The sequence below is a fragment of the Cervus canadensis genome, chromosome 3 (genome assembly GCF_019320065.1).
Source record: "Cervus canadensis isolate Bull #8, Minnesota chromosome 3, ASM1932006v1, whole genome shotgun sequence".
Taxonomy (NCBI): domain Eukaryota; kingdom Metazoa; phylum Chordata; class Mammalia; order Artiodactyla; family Cervidae; genus Cervus; species Cervus canadensis.
This window is the reverse complement of record NC_057388.1, coordinates 94,449,401-94,472,391: the sequence shown is the minus strand read 5'-3', so window position 1 is coordinate 94,472,391 and position 22,991 is coordinate 94,449,401. Positions and strand designations below refer to the sequence as shown.

The 22,991-nt window shown below is 38.8% G+C and overlaps 1 protein-coding gene across 1 annotated transcript in view; it reads left to right on the top strand.

Annotated features, from left to right (window-relative positions):
- Positions 1–750: 750 nt before the first annotated feature.
- MTPN (myotrophin) overlaps positions 751–22,991 on the top strand; it is a 72,797-nt gene continuing 50,556 nt past the window's right edge. The window contains exon 1 of the mRNA XM_043463799.1: positions 751–1,117. Within this exon, the coding sequence (XP_043319734.1) occupies positions 1,046–1,117 (72 nt within the window). The 5' untranslated portion in view covers positions 751–1,045. The remainder of the gene's footprint in view (positions 1,118–22,991) is intronic.

Genomic DNA, 22,991 nt, shown 5'->3' with positions numbered 1-22,991 from the left:
AATCCTAAAGGAAATCAGTCCTCAATACTCATTCAGGAAGGACTGATGCTGAAGCTGAAACTCCAGTACTTTGGCCACCTGATGCAAAGACCTGATTCATTGAAAAAGACCCTGATGCTGGGAAAAACTGAAGACAGGAGGAGAAGGGGACGACAGACGGTGAGATGGTTGGATGGCATCACCGTCTCAATGGACATGAATTTGAATAAGCTCCGGGAGTTGGTGGTAGACAGGGAGGCCTGGCGTGCTGCAATCCATAGAGTCGCAGAGTCCGACGCGACTGAGCAACTGAACTGAACCTTTTTTTCTTTTTAAAGTGTATTCTCTGTGCCTAGCAGAGTCTGACATGTAGTAGGAGCCCAAGGATGCTGGAGGATAGTGGAGGAAGGAAACGAAAGATCAAGGAAGGGAAGGAAGGCGAAAAGGAGGGAAGGAGGGAAAAGAAAAGGGCAGGAATTCAAATCAGACATTTCTCCTGAACACTTAGAAGGTGAGCAGGGTGCGCTCCGACATTGCGAATTGTTTTTTTAAGTTTTTCCCATTCACGCCGCACAGTTCCTCCACTAGCGCTCTGGCCCTTCTCAACCTCCAGCCCAGTTTTCTGGCCTCGCAGACACGCCCACTGCTCCCCGACCAGCGTGGTCCGGACGGCTCACTCACTGCGTCTGCGCACGCGGAGCGCTCCACCGCGGGCTTTCGGGGCGGGGTCCCGAGCAGGGCGTTTCGCCGCGGGGAAGAGGAAGAGGAAGTTGGGGGACGGTCCTAGCCGGGAGTGAACCGGAAGTGCAAGCGCTCCTGCTTCTCCTCGGCCAGGCGGAACCTACTCTGCTGGGCCCGGTGGCCGCAAAAAAAAAAACAACTTTTCTTTCTCCCGCCCTAACGGTCGCCGCGGCCAACTGCCTCGCCCGCCTGGCCGCCTACCCTGCCTTCTTTTCTGTGCGGCTACCGCGCGGCCCTGTGTCCCTCTCGCCCGGCGGTATCCGCTTGCCGCTGCCACCGCCTCCTCGTCTTGCTGTCCGGCCAGCCGGCCCGCCCCGCTGCAGTGATGTGCGACAAGGAGTTCATGTGGGCCCTGAAAAACGGAGACCTGGATGAGGTGAAAGACTATGTGGCCAAGGTAGGTGGGGGAATGAGTGGAGTCGGCGAGAGCACGGAGGTGGGATGGAGAGGAGGCTGAGGAAGCGGGGGCGACCTCCTGGGTGGAGGTGGCGCGGAGAGAGTGGGAGGCCGGGAGCGTCTAAAGCCGAAAACTGGGTCCACAGAAAACGGTCGCGTTCTGGGTCAAATAACTGCCGTGGTGACACAGAGCCTTGCCTTCCTGGTTTCTCGGGGGTTGGGGAGAGTGGGTGACCAGCTCTTCTAGAGTCGCTTATGAGCACTGAGGACTTGAGTTCGGCCCTCTTCGACGCCAACATTACTTCCAGCCTTCCTTTGGATGAGGTAATTCTCCATCTTGGACCTGCCCACTACTGAATGAAGTAACTTAAATGATTAGAATCAGAGTAACATTTTCTATGTAACTTTGGGCCTGTTATGAATTTAAAGTGTTCCTTGACCGTGAAAGGAAAAAAAAAAGAGTACCGAAAATAGCAATAGTTAAAATGCTGAAACTTGGTGTCACTTCACTGTGAACTCTTAACTTTGGGTGTGGCCTCTTTCCTCTCCCCCGCTGCAATGAATAACTTAATTTGCTTCCAGTGGTCAGGTTGTCAGTTAGCATCTGGGAGTGTTTAAGATACTTGAGCAGTTTTCAAACCAGCGGGTTAACTTCAGTGATTCCATCTTTCTCCTAGATTCCATCAGAAGTGCTTACATGTGTAATAAAAAAGTAATGTAGTTTAGTCATGGTACATTTAGAGGGAAAATCATGATGAAGAAAGCTAATCTCAAACCTAAACCCAAATGTGAATCCACGTTGTGATGGAGTGGTAAACTTAAAATTCCAATGGCCTGCCTTTGGGCCCTGAAATTATGCCTTGTGTAATTATGAGAGAATTTACGTGTGATTCTAGTATGGTGATGATCTAAAAAGAAATCTTCCAAAATAAGACTTTATTACATAAATACGGAGCACATTTTGTTTCTAAAATGTATAACTTTGTGACATGATCATGGAGGGCATCTTGCTCAACTTCTAAAAGCTTGAGAATCTGATCCAGCTTCTAGTTCTTCAAAGGCTGTGACCACTGTATATGATACTGTGTTTCTGCTTCACAGTGGAGTGTTAGAAGCAAGTAAGCAAAAGCAGAGTTTCTTAAAACTTACGGGATTGTGCAGGGCAAGCTACTGTTAGTTTTTACTCTGTTTAGTACCATTACAATCTAGACTTTCCACATGCAGATTATCTTCTTAGTCCTTTGAGATGGATTTTTAGGATACAGTTAACTGCCTTCAGCTAGTGGGAGTCTGAAACCAGTCTTTTCGGATGTTTCAATGTAAGGTTAAAGGAAAGAAATTACTTGAAAAACTCTTCATGGTATGATTCCAGTGGTGAGACACTGCATGCAGTACTCTGGAAGTGAGTGGGCTCTTGTTTTTCTGTTAATGGTGGCACCTAGTTTATTTGATATTCTTGAGATTTGAAAAGTTAAGGACTGAGTTTGCAGCTACAAAAATAACATAGTATCTTTACATAGTGTCTTCCTGTTACATTATCCTTGTGAGTCTTGTGAAGTAAATCGTTTTATTAGTCCCATTTTACAGATAAGATTACTGAGATACAGGGTGCATAAGGAAAAAAAAAAATCTAGTTACAGAGATAACAAATGAAGGCAGAACTAAACTGATGACTCCCAGACTTAGACTCTTTCACTGCTCCTTGCAGTCTCACAATCTAAACTGTAATAGTGAAAATTTATGATACCAAAATCTCTAGCAGGACATTTCCAAGGTCCACATCCAGGCAAATTATGCACAGTTTTCAATCACACAAAAACATTGGTGTAAAAATAAGTGCCATTAACAATGGATTAATTTATTTTCAGTTTTTAAGTTAGGTCATTCTGTTCTGTTTAATTTTGATTTTTCCCTAATACGACCATACTGCCTACACTCATTAACAAAAAAGATATGCATAAGAGGGAAGGATAGACATCAAAAGAAAGTATTAAGAACTGATTTATCCAAAAAAGTAATTCTTTGAACAGATGATGGAGCTTTTTCTTTTCTTAGTTTTTATCGAGTAAAAACTAAGACACTGTTGAGTCTCTTAAAATATCTTTTGTTTTGTTAATGAAAAATGATAAAAAACAAAACAGCCAAAAACTAGCCCTCCATTTTTAACTGACTGAGCTCTCCTCTTGTGCCTTTTTATATTTCAAGTCCTGCTAACATGGTTTCTTACACCCAGCCTCCATCTTCCCTGCTTATTCATTGATTCACCTTTTTCATCTGGTGGGCAGTCATTATTATTTTCTAAGTTTATGTGATCTACATTTATCTGAGTTGTGTACAAAGAAAGTACATAAAGAAACACGTCTTGTTGTCTAATTTTCCTTCTAAGGGATGAGAATCTTTAAAATACTCTCCTGAGTACACCTGTGAAGCTCTCTCACATTGTTAACATATAAGAATGGACCTGTAGATGAAGCGGTTTAGTATTTTTCCGTAAAATAAAAGCAATAATTGTACTTTTTTTTACTGACTTCTGACTTCTGTACAGAAGTGTGGAGTATGGATAGGCATAAATTGTTGGCTTGGGGTGAATTCTTGAATTCTGAAAAATAAATTCAAAATTCCAAAACCATTGAAAATTACATGTTCCTAAATGAAAAAAGCAACATATAAAGAAAAACAGATTATTCCACGTTACATGCTTATCTGAATCATCATTAAAACAGTATCTGAAGCAGTTTGGTTTCTTGACTGACCTAAACACTATATTTACTTAATTCTTCCATTTTTATTGGGCACTGTTCAGGCCCCCAACACTTTGCTAATCTTGGCATGATAGTGATGCTCAGAAAACTTAAACATTAATGTTCAGCTGACCTCTGGAAAAAGCATTCATACTTATAAGGTAGCATGTAGATTAAAAGTAACATGTCACATATAACAGTTTGTTCAATTGGAAAACAACTGAAAAACACGAAGTAGGATGTTCATCGGCAGTGGTAGTAGTATTCACCGTTTTCAATCTGTGTGATTCATATGAATGTCTTATTTTTGCCTTCCATTTCTGCCTTTATGTTAATTTCTCCCATTGGAGTTAATTCGACCTTCATTTGAGCTCCAGACTTAGTAAATAACTGCGTTCAGATAAATCCTGAATGTTTCTATTTTTCTTGTCCACCTTCCGACTAATGACTTCATGACCCAACCATTTGCCCAAACTAGAAATTGGGGAATTTCCCCAACTTTTGGAGTTTAAGGAAATCAAGACTACCTTATTTCTTAGTTCCTTTCTCTTAACATCACTACTTTAAATTAATTGCTACTTAACCACCTGGACTGTATTTTCCTTGACTGTCATTTGTGTCTCTTCCCTGGTCAGCTGGAACATCTCAGCTGGAGGAACCTCTATGTAATAGGAATCTGAGCGTCTTTTTCAGCTCACCTCCTTCATTACCCTTATACTTTCGTGATTCCCCATTATTTATTTTTAAAAGGGCCAACTCCTCCTTGGTTTGGCATCCCAGTTCATGAAGATCTGGCCTATGCTGGCCTTTTTAAACGCTCCTCTCTACACGTGCTCTGTTCCACACCTCACCAAGGTGTTTCTTACTTGTGTATTTTCTTCACCTGTGATCTTTCATCCTTCTTGACCCAGTCAGCTCACCTCAGTCCCTAAGTTCTACCTGCTGAACTGTTTATCCTCTTAGCTTAACTATCACCTCCTCCAGAAAGGCATTTTGACTTCAGATGGAGGGCTGCTGCTTCTACTGTTTCACTTACCAGATTGCTATGATTTTGTTTGTGTGTCTGTCTGTAATTAAAGGCTGTGAGCCTCTGGAGGATAGATACATATATCCTTTTTCATCTTTGTATCTCCAGTATGGTGCCAAGGAATTTCACACATTAAAAGCATATGTTCCAAATAAGAAATCCTTTATATTCGTAAGTAACTTCACTGTAGTTTTAACATCCTGCATTAGTTATGTAATAATAATTATCATCGACAGGATGACTTACTTTGGCAGGTACTGGAAAGTACTCTGTAAGATTTTTACCTCAATTTTCATTTGCCTTTTACCACAGCATTTCAGTATAGGTAATTGCATTCCCATTTTAAAGATGAGGAAATGGAAGCTAAAGAGAAGTAACTTAAGATCACAAAATAAGTAACATACCTGGGATTTAAACACAGAGCTGTCTCTACAGCCCATATTTTTTTCACCAGATCGATTTGCCATGAAATGGTTATCTGGCTTCTTAGCTCACAGTAACTTAGTGTGAGCACATTAAGAAGATGAGAAAGGGGCTTGCAAAAGGCAAGCACAAGTTATTTGATTGTGAATAAGGATATAGTAAAATGGCTATAGTTTTTAAAAATGTTAACTGTTTACTTTTAAAATTGTTACATTTGGAAATAATTAGCATGGAGACTTCTCTATAAACTTTAAGCCTTGTCGGGTGCTATCTTAAAGTGTTCCTAAGGAAACTGATTGATAGCTTGTGGAAACGTGTGTGCATGCACGTGCGCATGTTCAGTTGTGTCCGACTTTGCAACCCCATGGACTGTAGCCCGCCGGGCTCCTCTGTCCATGGAATTTTCCAGGCAAGAATACTGGAGTAGGTTGCCATTTCCTACTCCAGGGGATTTTCCTGACCAGGGATCTAACCTGCGTCTCTTGCATTTCCCGCATTGGCAGGCAGATTCTTTACTGCTGTGCCACCTGTGAAGCCCTCGTAGTCATACATAATCTTATCATTTATATTAGTAATTATCCTGTAGAAAAAGTTAAGTTGTGTCTGTTTGCTTTAAGAAGAAACAAAAATTAACTGAGGTATTGAGATTTCTATTCAGAATGGTTTAAACAAATGACAATTTTTTCAAAAAGTATGTTCTTAAAACTTTATTTGAATACTGTGAAGCCATGTAGAAGTGTAACTGCTTTTATTTATCACACCAACCCATGAACATAGTTAATTTGTTAACCCAATATTAGCGATTTTAGAGATGAAGAAACAAAGCCAAAGGTTAAACAACTTGCCCAAGGTCGTAGAGCTCTTGAGTAACAAAGCTGAGATTTTAAGTCAGTCTCTCTGATGTAAAAGCTCTTGTTATGTAAGCATAACATTGACTTTCATTTTTCAATAATGCTGGATAATTCAGGGATGCTATATTATTGAGTATAATTAAGTATTAAAAATAATCACAGCAAGATAGTAATTATCCATTGAGACTACTTGGAGGTGAGCTTTGGGTTTAGTTTTGAGACTCCCGCGCTCAGGTGAAGGTTTGTGGGTTGTATGGATAAGTAGTTACCTTAGAATCTCCAGCAGGTCTGATATATGTACTCTTGTTTACCGGTGCTTCTGTTTCACTTGCTGTGAAACACTAGACATCAGGTCTCTCTCTAACTTCTCTTTCTCTGTGGTTTTCTTTCCCCTTCCAGCCCCTTTCTAGTTACACCTGCTTTTGACATTCTGATAGGTTGAAAAGCAACAATTGTTCATCTTGTGAGAGAAAAGGATCTCTTGAACCTGAGAAAAAGTATCAACTCTAATCTTTAGAAATTGCATGACTTATTGGGATCACTTTTCACTTTCCTAATAGGCAGTTGAAAACAGGTCCTGATTCAGATTATCTTGCATATATCAGTTTTACATAGTTTCCTCTTTTTTGTTTCTTTTTTAAATTACCAGTTTCTTTCTTGTAAAAATTTGTCACTGTGTTTAGGCCCTTTCTGCAGCAGGGCTTGTGACCCAAACAGAAAGCCAGTAGGTCAGCTTGTGTAAAAAGGTGCCCTCAGTAGATACAGAATAGTTTAGATACTTTTCTGTGTGTCTCTTACTTTGAATTGAAAATGAGAATATCTTTTTTACATTGCAAGAGGAGTGTTTACTCATATGTACATCAGCTATTTGTCATGTTTTGCTTTGAGATTCTAAACATCAAAAACTAGGGCAAACAAGTAAAAGTGTAATAAAGCTGATTTAAATTTTAAAATAACATTCTTATTATTTAAGAGATGAAGCTGTATTGATACAATCATCAGTTCAGTTGCTCAGTCATGTCTGACTCTGCGGCCCCCTGGACTGCAGCAAGCCAGGCCTTCCTGTTAATAAAATGCAACAAAGTACCCCTTGCCCATTATCCCTACTGGAGTGCTTTTTTATTTAAAATACAGATTTTATTAGGTTTTTTTTAAGACAGAGAAGTATAAAAAAAAGATGAAATTTGGTCTGTAATTCTACTCTCTAGATAATTACTGTTAACTTTAAAAAGTGAAATTAACTCAGGTACAGATTAGAAAATACAGCATCTGTGGCTCTCTGTGCTAGTACCTGTGAACAAAGTTAGCCGTTCTTAACAGGTTCACATAAGTAATTCCAGAAAAACATTGGAAAACCCACTTACTCCTCTTATTTCCCCACTTAAAAAAATTTCTATGCACACTTCTGCACTTTGCTTTTTTTAAATTCCTTAATAATTTATCTTAGGTTCCACATTACATTTATTCATCCCTGCTTTTTAAGTGGTACATATTATTCCACTTTATGGATATACCATAATTTAACTGATGCTCCATAATAAACATCTTTTTCTGGCTCACGTTACTGTGATTACCTTTATATATATATAGATATATGTATGTATGTATGTATGTGTATATACACCGTGACAGTTTCTGAGGCCATAGCTCTATGACCTTCCTGATGAGTTTTATCAACTTAGACACAAGTCAGTAGCACATGAGACTGACCATTCCCTAATGACATTGCATTTTTGCTGTTTGAATAGGTGATTTGCATTTCTTTAATGAGGAAATGAAACATCAGAACTTTTAGCATTTGTATTCATTTCCTCAGATTTCTTGTTTATACCTTTCTTTGATTTTTCTAGTAGGTAATTGGTCTGATTTTTTAAATTGATTTGTATGAGCCCTTTATAAATTGTTAGTTTTTTATCATACGTTTTGCAAGTATTTTTCCCGGTTTGTCTCTTGCCTTTATCTTTTTTTGTTGTTTTACAGCAGTCTTTACTTTTTATGTGATTGAATTTGTTGCTTTTTCCCCTTTTTGTGACTTGGATTTTGTGTACTATTTGAAGAGACTGTTTCTGCTCTATCAGATTATGAGTAAAGTTGGTCTTTTTTTCTTTTTCAGAACTTCTGTTTTTCTTTTTTTTTCTGTTTTAGACATGTGATCATTTCTGTTAATTATCTTACAGGAAGGTATGAAATGGGAATATAGTTGGTGTATTTTTTTTAAGACAATTTTCACATTTATTGTAATTCCTCTTTGCCTGCTAATCTGAACTATTATCTTTGTCATAAAGAGAATTCCAATGTTTCTTGCTCTTTTTCTATCCATAGTAAGCGATTTTAATGGTAGCTTCATAATATGTTTTAGTATGGGATAGAGCCATCTTCTCTCTTATATTCCCTTTAGAATTACTGCAATAGAATTTCTTTAAGAATTCTTCCTTTTTTTCTGTCATTTTAAGGAAACTGAGCATTTTTGGAACCGACCTTACCTTTAACCTATATGGCTTCATAAACATTGCATTTTCTTTTTCCCCGAATGCTTGCAGCTTGTGATCTGAAGACATGCTGCTTTAGATTTTAATTCTTAATGAAGTATCTCAAAGTAGGAAGGTATGGTACAGCATGGCAGTATTCTGTATCAAAGTATTTACAACAGCAAAGTTCTGCTTAGGTAATCAGATCACAGCTGAATTGATAATTGAAGTGAAGTGAAGTTGCTCAGTCGCATCCGACTCTTTGCAACCCCATGCACTGGAGCCTACTAGGATCCTCAGTCCATGGGATTTTTAATTTGATAAATAAGAATTACTTTATATTACTACATCCAGGCTACCTGTAGTAAGAAATGTGACTGAAAGTAATTTTTATGCAGCTTGACTTACTTTTTTAGTCCACAAGACACTAATATGGGTGTAGAGGACCTGTGGTCAATGAAATCAACGAGAGAAGAAACAAAAATTTAAGCTGACCTGAGAGAATGAAGAGACAGAGGCACATTACCTTCAAGTTCCCCAGACCTGTACAATAACTACTGTATGTAAATATAACCTTGAGCTTCAGGAAAAGTTAAGATTTGATCTAACTTGATTTGAATGAGTTAGTTAACTGCTTAGAGCTTGAAATTCCTGAATTGGAGAAAATGGAGATAATGATACCTACTTAATATACATAAACTGTAAACTATTTTCCCTGGAATACAGTGAGTGCCAATAAATGTTAACCATTGTTATTAATAATGATAACCTAACATTTGTTTAGAAGCAAAACTACTTAAAGGTCATCTAGGCTACCTTCCTCATTTTGTAAATGAGGAAAAGTTAGATATGAAAGGACTTGACTCAGATTATACTGCTAATTAGGATTAGGACTTCAGTTCACTTTTCTGACCCGAACAGGTGCCTGTTGCACTGCATTGCACTGTTTTCTAATGAAGTGCTTTATATAGCTATTACCACTGTTCTATTATTTTTTTTGTTCCACTCTATTTGCTTGGTAAATTTCTGCTTATTTTTAAAGTTTTTGTTTTGCATAACATTTCCTGTGTTATTAATCTCTCGTTTATGCCAGTGTAGTATGCTAATAATATAGAGCTTTCTTGTTGTATTATGTTTTAGTGTAGAATTGCTTAAACTTAAGACTTACGGGCTTTGGGCTTGACTAACAAGTCATTGGATTTGAGTTTGAAAAACTGTAAGTGGCGTAAGAAACTCTTGCTCTATGGAATATATCTCTTAAGTTTTGAATGTTCCAAGAGTTTTGTCTTAATGAATGGTTAAAAAAGCAAAGGTGCCAGGTATAGGAGTGTATCACTTGTTATTATTTAAATATTTGACTAATGCCTTTCAAACTGAGAACACAGAGACTCCCTCTCAAAATATTTCTGCAAGTCTCGATATAATTTACAGTGTTTGTAGAGAGGCATTTGTTTTCTTGGGGGTGGACCTTGCAGCCTTTGAGCCCCTTCCTGCTTTTGAAGAGTTCCCTGCTATTTATATGGCTTCCCTGGTGGCTCAGAGGGTGAAGCAGTCTGCCTGCAGTGTGGGAGACCTGGATTCGATCCCTGAGTCGGGAAGATCTCCTGGAGAAGGAAATGGCAACCCACTCCAGTGTTCTTGCCTGAAGAATCCCATGGACAGAGGAGCCTGGTGTAGATTATAGTCCATGGGGTCACAGAGTCAGACACGACTGAACGACTTCACTTTCTTTTCTGCTATTTATATATAGTATGAATCTTGGTGAAATGCAAGGCCCAACTCCCACTGCACAAGCAGAAAAGGACAAATAAATTGCTTTCTCTTGCCCAAAGTTTAGGAAATGGGCCCATAACCCAAACATGGCTAATTGGATGCTTTTATCTGGAGCCGATACTCAGACACAGGAAGAGACAGTGTCTGCAGTAAAGCATCCAGTTTCCAAAAGGAGAGGTAGTGCCTGTTGTGGCATCTCTTCTCTGCCCAGGTGGTTTGTGTCACAGATTCTGATTTTGATTTCTTCTCTTTAAGCCTCCTCACTTGGTTCCTACCCATTTATTGAGTGTGGTTCTTCAAATGTCTCACCAATTCTCAGAGCTGCTTTTAATATCTGTACATTTGTGTTGATCACTGTAAATTGGTTTCTGTTGCTTGCAGTTAAGAACCCTATATTAATGTTTACCTGCCTGTCTGCCCTGTTGTGCTGTATAGTTTTTGAAGTTAGAACTTATCTTTGTATTTCCAGTATTCGTCACATCTCTTACCCACCTGTAGTTTACTTAAATTTGAGTTGAAGTATCTCCAGAAATTGACCCTTCCTTAGTTTTTTCCCAAAGCTTTTTTTTTTTACATATTCCTCTTTAAAACATATGTTCTTAGTGTAAATAATATTTCATTTCCTCACTTAAACAAAGCTCAGTTTCAAACTACTCTGTTCACCTTTTCCATATTACTATAATAGTTATGAAAAACAATAATAATGATAGCAGTTATATATAGCAGGTATAAAACAACTTCCACTTATAACCTCTCATGACAATCATTTTAGAATTTCATTAAGTATTTTCAAATTCTTAATTTCATTACAGCATTATTTACAATAGCCAAGATATGGAAGCAGCCTAGGCATCCATCAATAGATGAATAAAGAAGCGTGTGCCATGTGTATATACGATGGAATATTACTCAGCCATAAAAAGAGAATGAAATAATATAATTTGGAGCAACATGGATTGACCTAGAGATTATCATATTAAGTGAAGTAAGTCAGAGAAAGACAAATACTGAATAGTTTCACTTATATGTGGAATCTAAAAAGCAAAATAAGTGAACAAAACCTAACAAATAAGATGCATAGATAACAGAGAACAAATAGGTGGTTGCCAGAGGGAAGGAGAGTGGGAGAGATGAGTGAAATAGGAGATGAAGAGTTATAATCTACCAGTTACAAAATAAATGTGTCACAGGAATGAAATGTACAGTGTAGTGAATATAGTTAATATGGTAATAACTTTATATGGTGACAGATGGTAACTATACTTACCATGGGTATTATTTTGAAATCTTAGAAGTATGGTATCACTATGTTGTGCACCTGGAACTAACATAGTGTTATATGTAGGTCATTTATATTTCAGTTAAAAAATAAGATTACATATATGAAAAGAGCTTTTAGTAACAGCATTTGAAAATATCATTACTGAGAAAAACACTCAAATCTGTAAATAAGTCTTAAATGTGTTTCCGTTTTCAGTTCATTTCAGTCGCTCAGTTCTCTTCAACTCTTTGCAACCCCATGGACTGCAGCCCACCAGCCTCCCTGTCCATCGCCAACTCCTGGAGTTTACTCAAACTCATGTCCATTGACTTGGTGATGCCATCCAACCATCTCATCCTCTGTTCGTCTCCTTTTCCTCCCACCTTCAGTCTTTCCCAGCATCAGGGTCTTTTCAAATGAGTCAGTTCTTTGTATTAGGTGGCCAAAGTATTGGAGTTTCAGCTTCAGCATCAGTCCTTCCAGTGACTATTCAGGACTCATTTCCTTTAGGATGCACTGGTTGGATCTTCTTGCAGTCCAGGGGACTCTCAAGAGTCTTCTTCAACACCACAGTTCAAAAGCATCAATTCTTTGGTGCTCAGCTTTCTTTGTGGTCCAACTCTCACATCCATACATGACCACTGGAAAAACCATAGCCTTGACTACACCAACCTTTGTTGGCAAAGTAATATCTCTGCTTTTTAATATGCTGTCTAGGTTGGTCATAACTGTTCTTCCAAGGAACAAGCGTCTTTTAATTTCATGGCTGCAATCACCATTGATTTTGGAGCCCCCCAAAATAAAGTCTTCACTGTCTCCATTGTTTCCCCATCTATTTGCCACGAAGGGATGGGACCAAATGCCATGATCTTAGTTTTCTAAATGTTGAGTTTTAAGCCAGCTTTTTCACTCTCCTCTTTCACTTTCATCGAGAGGCTCTTTAGTTCTTTTTCACTTTCTCCCATAAGGGTGGTGTCATCTGCATATCTGAGGTTATTGATATTTCTCCCGGCAGTCTTGATTCCAACTTGTGCTTCGTCCAACCCAGCACAGTACAGCATATGTACTCTGCGTATAAGTTAAATAAGCAGGGTGACAATATACAGCCTTGACATACTCCTTTCCTGATTTGGAACCAGTCTGTTGTTCCATGTCCAGTTCTAACTGTTGCTTCCTGACCTGCATACAGGTTTCTCAAGAGGCAGGTCAGGTGGTCTGGTATTCCCATCTCTTTCAGAATTTTCCACAGTTTATTGTGATCTCACACAGTCGAAGGCTTTGGCATAGTCAATAAAGCAGAAATAGATGTTTTTCTGGAACTCTCTTTTTCAGTGATCCAACAGATGTTGGCAATTTGATCTCTGGTTTCTCTGCCTTTTCTAAAACCAGCTTGAACATCTGAAAGTTCACAGTTCATGTATTGCTGAAGCCTGGCTTGGAGAATTTGAGCATTACTTTACTAGCATGTGAGATGAGTGTAATTGTGCGGTAGTTTGAGCATTCTTTGGCTTTGCCTTTCTTTGGGATTGGAATGAAAACTGACCTTTTCCAGTCCTGTGGACACTGCTGCATTTTCCAAATTTGCTGGCATATTGATTGCAGCACTTTCACAGCATCATCTTGTAGAATTTGAAATAGCTCCACTGGAATTCCATCACATCCACTAGCTTTGTTCATAGTGATGCTTCATAAGGCCCACTTGACTTCACATTCCAGGATGTCTGGCTCTAGGTGAGTGAGCACACCATTGTGATTATCTGGGTCGGGAAGATCTTTTGTATAGTTCTTCTGTGTATTCTTGTCACCTCTTCTTAATATCTTGTTTCTGTTAGGTCCATATCATTTCTGTCCTTTATTGAGCCCATCTTTACACGAAATGTTTCCTCTGATTTTCTTGAAGAGATCTCTAGTCTTTCCCATTCTGTTGTTTTCTTCTATTTCTCTTCACTGATCACTGAGGAAGGCTTTCTTATCTCTCCTGGCTGTTCTTTGGAACTCTGCATTCAAATGGGAATATCTTTCCTTTTCTCCTTTGCTTTTTGCTTCTCTTCTTTTCACAGCTATATGTAAGGCCTCCTCAGACAGCCATTTTGGTTTTTTGCATTTCTTTTTCTTGGGGATGGTCTTGATCCCTGTCTCCTGTACAGTGTCACAAACCTCCATCCATAGTTCATCAGGCACTCTATCAGATCTAGTCCCTTCAATTTTTTCCTCACTTCCACTGTATAATTGTAAGGAATTTGGTTTAGGCTATTCCTGAATGGTCTAGTGGTTTTCCCTACTTCAGTTTAAGTCTGAATTTAGCAATAAGGAGTTCATGATCTGAGCCACAGTCAGCTCCTGGTCTTGTTTTTGCTGACTGTATAGAGCTTCTGCACATTTGGCTGGAAAGAATATAATCAGTCTGATTTCAGTGTTGACCATCTGGTGATGTCCATGTGTAGAGTCTTCTCTTGTGTTGTTGGAAGAGGGTGTTTGCTATGACCAGTGTGTTCTCTTGGCAAAACTCTATTAGCCTTTGCCCTGCTTCATTCTGTACTCCAAGGCCAAATTTGCCTGTTACCTAAGGTGTTTCTTGACTTCCTACTTTTGCATTCCAGTCGCTTATGATGAAAAGGACATCTTTTTTGGGTGTTAGTTCTAGAAGGTCTTGTAGGTCTTAGAACCATTCAAGTTCAGCTTCTTCAGCATTACTGGTCGGGGCACAGACTTTGGATTACCATGATATTGAATGGTTTGCCTTGGAAACAAACAGAGATCATTCTGTCGTTTTTGAGATTGCATCAAGTACTGCATTTCGGACTCTTGTTTACTATGATGGCTACTCCATTTCTTCAAAGGGATTCCTGCCCACAGTAGTAGATATAATGGTCATCTGAGTTAAATTCACCCATTCCAGTCCATTTTAGTTCACTGAGTCCTAAAATGTTGACATTCACTCTTGCCATTTACCTTCATTCATGGAGCTAATATTCCAGGTTCCTATGCAACATTGCACTTTATAGTATTGAACCTTGATTCCATCACCAGTCATATCTACAACTGAGTGGTGTTTTTGCTTTGGGTCCATCTCTTCATTCTTTCTGGACTTATTTCTCCACTGATATCCAGTAGCATATTGGGCACCTACCAACCTGGGGAGTTCATCTTTCAGTGTCCTATCTTTGTCTTTTCATACTGTTCATGAGGTTATCAAGGTAAGAATACAAAGTGGTTTGCCATTCCCTTCTCCAGTGGACCACATTTTATCAGAACTTTCCACCATGACCTGTCTAACTTGGGTGGCCCTACACAGCATGGCTCATAGTTTCATTGAGTTAGACAAGACTGTGGTCCATGTGATTAGATTGGTTCATTTTCTGTGATTGTGGTTTTCAGTCTGTCTGCCCTCTGATGAAGAAGGATGAAGAGGCTTATGGAAGCTTCCTGGTGAGAGAGACTGACTGAGGGGGAAACTGGGTCTTGTTCTGGTGGGTGTGGCCATGCTCAGTAAATCTTTAATCCAGTTTTCTGTTGATGGGTGGGGCTGTGTTCCCTCCTTGCTATTTACCTGGGGCCAAACTGTGGTGGAGGTAATGAAGATAATGGCGACCTCCTCCAGAAGGTCCCAGGCAGGCACTGCTGCACTCTGTGCCCCCAACCCTGCAGCAGGCCAGCACGGCCCACGCCTCTGCTGGAGACTCCTGGACGCTCACGGGCAGGTCTGGTCAGTCTCTGTGGGGTCCCTGCTCCTTTCTCCTGGGTCCTGGTGCACAAGGTCCTGTTTGTGCCCTCCAGGAGTCTACTCCCCAGTCCTGTGCAAGTTCTGGCAGCTCTGTGGTGGGGTTAATGGCGACCTCCTCCAAGAGGGCTTGTGCCGTGCCCAGGTCTGCTGCACCCAGCGCCCCTGTGCCGTGGCAGTCCACTGCTGACCCGTCCCTCCACAGGAGACGCTCAAACACAGTTCTCTCAGTCTCTGTGGGGTCCCTGGGTCGTGGTGTACACAAGGTTTGCTTGAGCCCTCTGAGTGTCTCTGGCTGGAAAGGGGTTTGATTCTAAACGTGAATCCACCCCTCCTACCATCTTGCTGGGGCTTCTGCTTTGCCCTTGGGCGTGGGGTATCTCCTCACGGCCCGTCCAGCACCTACCGTCTGACGTGGGGTATCGCCTCACAGTGCCGCACAGCCACCGCTCCTGACCTTGGACATGGGGTATCTCCATTTTATTTACTATGTATTTATTGATAATTGCTTTAAATTGTCATTTAATCCCAGTATAACTTGTTTTTAAAAATAAATAAATTAAAAAAAATTTTAAAAACCATACAGTCTCAGTAAAAGTAAAGATAGTTTTTATGCTCATTTCTTTGTGAAAAATAAAAATCATTTTTCTTTCGTTGGTATTAGTGGACAAATATTAAAATATATACTTAATTCTGTACTTACATACTAAGTAGTACTTGTGTACTACTACTAATATAGGTAGTAGTAGTTATATACTACTTCCAATATAAAAGCATGTGGACCATCAAACCAATAAAATTGAAAGCTTTCTAATCACAAACTAAGTCCTTGGAAAACACCTTTAGTGTTATTTTTAAAACCCTCTGAAGAAGAGTAATTATACTTCTACTCTTGTTTCCAGTAGACCTAGGTTTGACTCCCAATCCACCTGTTAACTTTGACCAGACTATTTAGTTTGATCAAACCTCAACTTTCCCATCTGAAAATAGGAATTATAATAGTACCCAATTCATATGTTTTAACCATAAATTTTATCCAAAAATTTTACCCAGTTTTAAAGGAGATAGTTAAGGTAAAATTTAGCAAAGCAGTGCCTCACATACTGTAACTATATAGTAAATGTGTGCTGTTTTTGTTTTTTTACATAGACCCTTTTCTTAGTGTCTCTTTTGGCTTAGGTTTTGTAAACCTTACAGTCTCTATCACAGCTTTTCATCTCTACTATTGTTCAAAAGCAGCTGTAGATGGTATGTAAACATATGAGCGTGTCCAGTAATATCTTATTTACAAAAATAGGCAGCAGACTAGATTTTGCACATGGGACATAGTTTCTTCACTGCTGTGTAACATTCAAGTTCCAAAAATTAGGTTGTCCAATAAACTAAATTTCATTTTTCCCCCTGGAGTTTTTGAGAACTAAAATAATTAAAATATATGATCAAATATAAAACTTATTTTGGGGATCAGCCTTTCCAAAAAAATTATCTTTATGGTTTAAAGATACTGAACTATAAGGAAAAGCAAGTCATGGGAAGCCATGTGTAGATTGGGGTAAGAGAAGAGAGGCTGAATGAAATTCTCTAAAAGTACTGAGCTTTTATTGTAAATTTGAACCTTAGGCAAGGGACCTAAAATTACTCTGAAAATTAGGAATCGTTACTTATAAACATGCAAACAGAAGCTAATTTAAATCTTAAAACTGAAAGGGAATTTTACAAAGTCTTTTTGGCTATCAAAGGTCATCCATCCTCAAAAATGTGCCAGAATTCTTCTCTTTCCAGCACTAGTGCCAGTCACATGACCTGGCTTGATTTCCAACTCTAGAAGTGAAAAAAAAGGCTAGTTAGCACAGTTCTCACTGGTTCATTCACAGTTCATTCAGCCAGTATCATTTGAGACCTGCAGTGTTGGCCAGTGTATTCAGTAACTCTTTTGAGGATGAGTTTTCTTGGGTAGGTTCTGATAAGAGGGTGTATGAAAGGGAAAGTTGCTCGGTTGTGTCCGACTCTTTACGACTCAGTGGACTCATCCATGGAATTATCCAGGTCAGAATACTGGAGTGGGTAGCTGTTCCCTTCTCCAGAGGATCTGACCCAGGAATCGAACTGGGGTCTCCTGCATTGCAGGTTGATTCTTTACCAGCTGAGCTACCAGGAAAGAACAAAAAGGGTGTTTAGGACCAACAATAAATAAGGTAGATAGTTATGTAGGTTCTCAATGAATTATTTCCCTGTTTAATATATGATATATGAATAAAATTTAGCAACGGTAAAAACACTTTAAGAAAACACACAATTGTATAAAAAGAATAAACAGCTGTAAGAGCCAAGAAGTTCTGTTTGGTTGCAGTATACAGGAGAATGAACGCTGTAGAACATCAGAGTGAGAATGGAAGGTAGTGAAATATACGCCTAGTCCTTAGGCCAGCTATGGTCCCACATAATTAATGAACATACAGATGTGTATGAAATTTAATGGTTACCTCTACCCATAGGTCTTGTCTCCGTTTTATAGTTAGGGAAATGGAAAGTAAAGTTGCCTGCAGTTGTACAACTGATAAGTGGAAGGATTGGATTTGGTCTGACTCATTCTAGCGGAGTATTCTTTCTGCATCATTTGCATTGAAATGTTTCAGAACCACATTTGAAATACATAGATGGAAAAAATTGAAGATTGAGTGTTACAGTAAATAAAGCATTGTAACCAGCTTTTGCTGGTTAGGGAAGAACAATGTAAGTTTGAACTGATTAATAGAAATCCAAGTTTTCAGACAAAAGACCCCAGATTGGAAATAAGAGGGTCCCTGTATTTCTGTTTAAAATTAATAAGCCCAAATGAGGAACAAGATAGATGCTGCTGGCTAAAATGATTAACTGAACTTTGTTTTTTGGTTTTTTTGTTTGTTTGTTTGTTTTTTAGTCTGTAAGTTTCTGGGCAGAATAACATTAATTGCTAAGAGGTTTAAAAAAATTTTCCTTTTACCTTTATATTATTACCTATGATGTTACTAGAAAACAGTGAAATAAGCAATTCTGTCAGGAATAAAAGATAGGAAGACATATATTTAAGTTGTCATTCACATATGATGGTGACAAAAAAAAAAACAATCTTAAGAAAGTATATATCCCCCCGCTTCTCACTCAACAAATTTCTGCAGAGACTATGCCTGAAATTTTAGAATTTTTCTTTCTCTTCTCTTGCCCCCCTTCTTTCTGTCTTTTCCCCATCTCTCTTCCTATCATGGGATTATTACAGATATTGTCTTTCAGAGTGTAGACCTTTGGAACAGAACACAGGGTATTTCCCTGGCTACATAAGTTTTTGGGAATTTATTCCCGTTACAGAGCTATGAATTAGTTTATTAGTTTATTGAAAATGAAGCTACTTTTTATCATACTAATCTTTTTTCCACATTCAGTTACTGCTATAATGTTTTGGAAGGACTTTCTTAATTTTGGTAGTTTTTATTTATATAGAAATACATATTTTGTTAAATTAAAAATTTTATACCTTCAGTTCAGTTAAGTCACTTAGTCATGTCCGACTCTTTGCAACCCAATGAACCGCAGCATACCCGGCCTCCCTGTCCATCACCAGCTGCCGGAGGCTACCCAAATCCATGTCCATCAAGTCGGTGATGCCATCCAACCATCTCATCCCCTGTCGTCCCCTTCTCCTGCCCTCAATCTTTCCCAGCATCAGGGTCTTTTCCAGTGAGTCAGCTCTTCACATCAGGTGGCCAAAGTATTGGAGTTTCAGCTTCAGCATCAGTCCTTCCAATGAACACCCAGGACCAATCTCCTTTCGGATGGACTGGTTGGATCTCCTTGCAGTCCAAGGGACTCTCAAGAGTCTTCTCCAACACCACAGTTCAAAAGCATTAATTCTTCGACGCTCAGCTTTCTTTAGAGTCCAACTCTCACATCCATACATGGCTACTGGAAAAACCATAGCCACCAGTAAAAAATTCTAATACTTCATATTTTCAATTATTAGGTTGGTGCAAAAGTAATTGCAGTTTTGCATTGTTGAACTTTGCTGTTTGATGTTAGAATACATTTCCAAATAAATGTGGTTATGTTATACATGATTTTAATGCACATTTCTCACTTTATATTTTTGCTAATGATTTATCACTTGCTGTGTTGTTGTTCAGTCACTAAGTCGTGTGTCCAGCTCTTTGGAACCCCATGGACTGTAGCATGCCAGGCTTCCCTGTCCTTCACTGTCTCCTAGAGTTTGCTGAAACTCACCGTTCATTGAATCGGTGATGCCGTCCAACCATCTCATCTTCTGTCTCCCCCTTCTCCTCCTGCCCTCAATCTTTCCCAGCATCAGGGTCTTTTCCAGTGAGTCGGCTCTTTGCTTCAGGTGGCCAAAGTATTGGGGCTTGAGCATCAGTCCTTCCAGTGAATATTCAGGGTTGATTTCCTTTAGGATTGACTGGTTTGATCTCCCTGCAGTCCAAGGGACTCACAAGAGTCTTCTCCAGCACCACAATTTGAAAGTGTATTTTATATTTATTTTAGACTAGGGAAATAATGTTAGACAGAAAGCAAATTCGAGTGATTTTCTTATTCGAGTTCAAAATGAGCTGTAAAGCAGCAGAGATAACACCCAACATCAACAACACATTTGGCTTAGGAACTGCTAATGAATGTATAGTTCAGTGGTGGTTCAAGAAGTTTTGCAAGGGAGACAAGAGCCTTGAAGATGAGGAAATGCAGTGATGGGCCATCAGAAGTTGACAACAACCAGTTGAGAGGATCATTGAAGCTGATCCTCTTACGGCTACAGGAGAAGTTGCAGAAGAACTCAACATTGACCACTGTACAATCATTCAGCATTTGAAGCAAATTAGAAAGGTAAAAAACTCAATAAGTGGGTGCCTCATGAGCTGACCGCAAAAAAAAAAAAAAAAATCGTCATCTTGAAGCGTCATCTTTTCTTATTCTGTGCAAGAACAACGAAACATTTATTGATCAGATTGTGACCTGCAACCAAAAGTAGATTTTATACAACACCGGGCAACAACCAACTCAGTGGTTGGAGTGCGAAGAAGCTCCAAAGCACTTCCCAAAGCCAAATTTGCACCAAAATAGGTCATCGTCACTGTTTGGTGGTCTGCTGCCCATCTGATCCACTACAGCTTTCTGAATCCCAGTGAAACCATTACATTTGAGAAGTCTGCTCAGCAAATTGATGAGATGCACTGAAAACTGCACGCCTGCAGCCGGCATTGGTCAACAGAAAGGGCCCAGTTCTCCATGACAGCACCCAGTGACTGCATGTTGCACGACCAACAGTTCAAAAGAACTGGACTACAAGGTTTTGCCTCATCCATCATACTCACCTGACCTCTCACCAACTAACTATTACGTCTTCGAGTATCTCTACAACTTTTTTGTAGGGAAAACGCTTCCACAAATAGCAGGCGGCATAAAATGCTTTACAAGAGTTCGTTGAATTCCAAAGCATGGATTTTTATGCTCCAGGAATAAACAGACTTATTTCTCATTGGCAAAAATTTGTTGATTGTAATGGTTCCTATTTTGACTAATAAAGATGTGTTTGAGCCTAGTTATAGTGAAAGTGAAAGTCGCTCAGTCATGTCCGACTCTTTGCAACCCCATGGACTGTATAGTCCCTGGAATTCTCCAGGCCAGAATACTGAAGCGGGTAGCCGTTCCCTCCTCCAGGGTATCTTCCCAACCCAGGGATGGAACCCAGGCCTCCTGCATTGCAGGCAGATTCTTCACCAGCTGAGCCACAAGGGAAGCCCACAAGGGAAGTCCAAAACTGAATTACTTTCTCACCAGCCTGATAGAAGATACCCAACCCTAACCTGTCGCTTTTAAACCTGTTCTTCTTTCAGAGAAGAAAAGTGTGCTTTTAATAAGTAAATCAGCTATATAAAACTAATTTAAATGCCTGAAGTAATCATTTTGGAAAGAAAAGAAAATTTGAAGATTCTGTGTAGGTATATAGATGGTATGTATGGGAACATACGGTAAGATTTGAGGCCTTAAATTATTGCAGGATTCCACTTTAAGGCTTTTTTTTGTTGGAAAGATAGATGCTTAACACTTTAACTGATTAAAAATACTTAAAAAGACTCACACATTTGCACTTAACATGTTTTCTGGCACACATTTTATTGATATCTCTTTGCCTTGTTTTAGTTCCGTGTGATGCTAATAAGTAAATTAATGAACATAAAGCCTGTAATTTGAATATATACTTTCAGAACCTTGAATAGTCCTAGGTTAAGAATCCCAGAGATGGAGATATGTAATTATTTGTTAAACTGTGTTAAAAACACAGGACTTATTTTTGTAGTTCTCTAATTCTTAAACAAGGTATATATGTTTTGTTTTTTACCATGAACAGTTTGGTTTTTTTCTTTTTGGCCAGATTCTCAGCCATTGCTGCCATTGCACTATGTCCACTACAAGTGAACTACAAGTGGTAGTACCTCTACAGGCGTTAGTGATTTTGTCAGTGAAAATAACCCTCAATTGGGAACATGTCTGAGGTGACTGATCCATTGGATTTTAGAAGGTGATCACTTTCATCAGGATCAGCCTAGTATGGATTTGTAGCTAGTAACAAAAAACTATTGTTTAAAACACATTAAAATGTTTTATGAAACTGTGTCTTCATATATTACATTTATTAAACAGGTGTTCACTAAAATGATTATTATGGGTATCATTGTTCATTATTTTGAAATGAATTCATGTTTATAATATTGAGAGTTCAGCGCATTTGATGTGAGAGAACTTTACTGTTAACTTTGTAGAAACTATGTAGAGTAAGTGCATGTTGATTTTATTTTATACTTCTCAGACTTTCTACCTTTTTGTTGTGCCATCTATTTTACTTGTATCATAAAGTTCCATATAAAGTACTTAAAGTACTGATATTATATATTTGAATCCATAGCTATGTTGTAATATATAACTCTGGTACTGTTTTACCCACTAATGTCACCAGTGCAGTAATACATGATTTTTCTTGGCAAAGTAATACCCTTAAGTAAGGACTTTTAACCTTGAGTGGCAGGGGAGAGAGGAGGACAGGAGGATCATAGGAAAGGAGAATTGATTGCATCCATCCAGTTCTCAAAAGATCTGTCATCATGACAGATACTAAATATCCAGCCTACAGACTTCTGAATTCTAAGTGGGGAAATGTAGGGTTAGCTGTAACTTGAATTACTGGGGACATTGACTCAACTATATAGGATTTAAATTTAATAGTTTTACTGCATTCTACAATCAGTCAGGTGTCTAGTATTAATTTACATGCTGTGCTCCAAAATGGTCACACCTGTGCTAATTTAACCTACTCTGTTAAGGAGCTTTTCAGGATACTGATTTCTTATGACGGTACAGTGTGTACTTATGCTTTAGAACTCAGCAACGTGTACATGTTTTAGAGATCAAAGGAAAATAAATCATTTCATTTTACCTGAAGAAAGACCTAAAAAAATTATTCAAGTGAACCGCATGCTGTGTAGTAGAGGCCTGTAGGAAGTACTGGATCTATGGTAAATATCTCCACCAAACTACAGTTTTGAGATACATTTAAAAAATTTTACCATTAA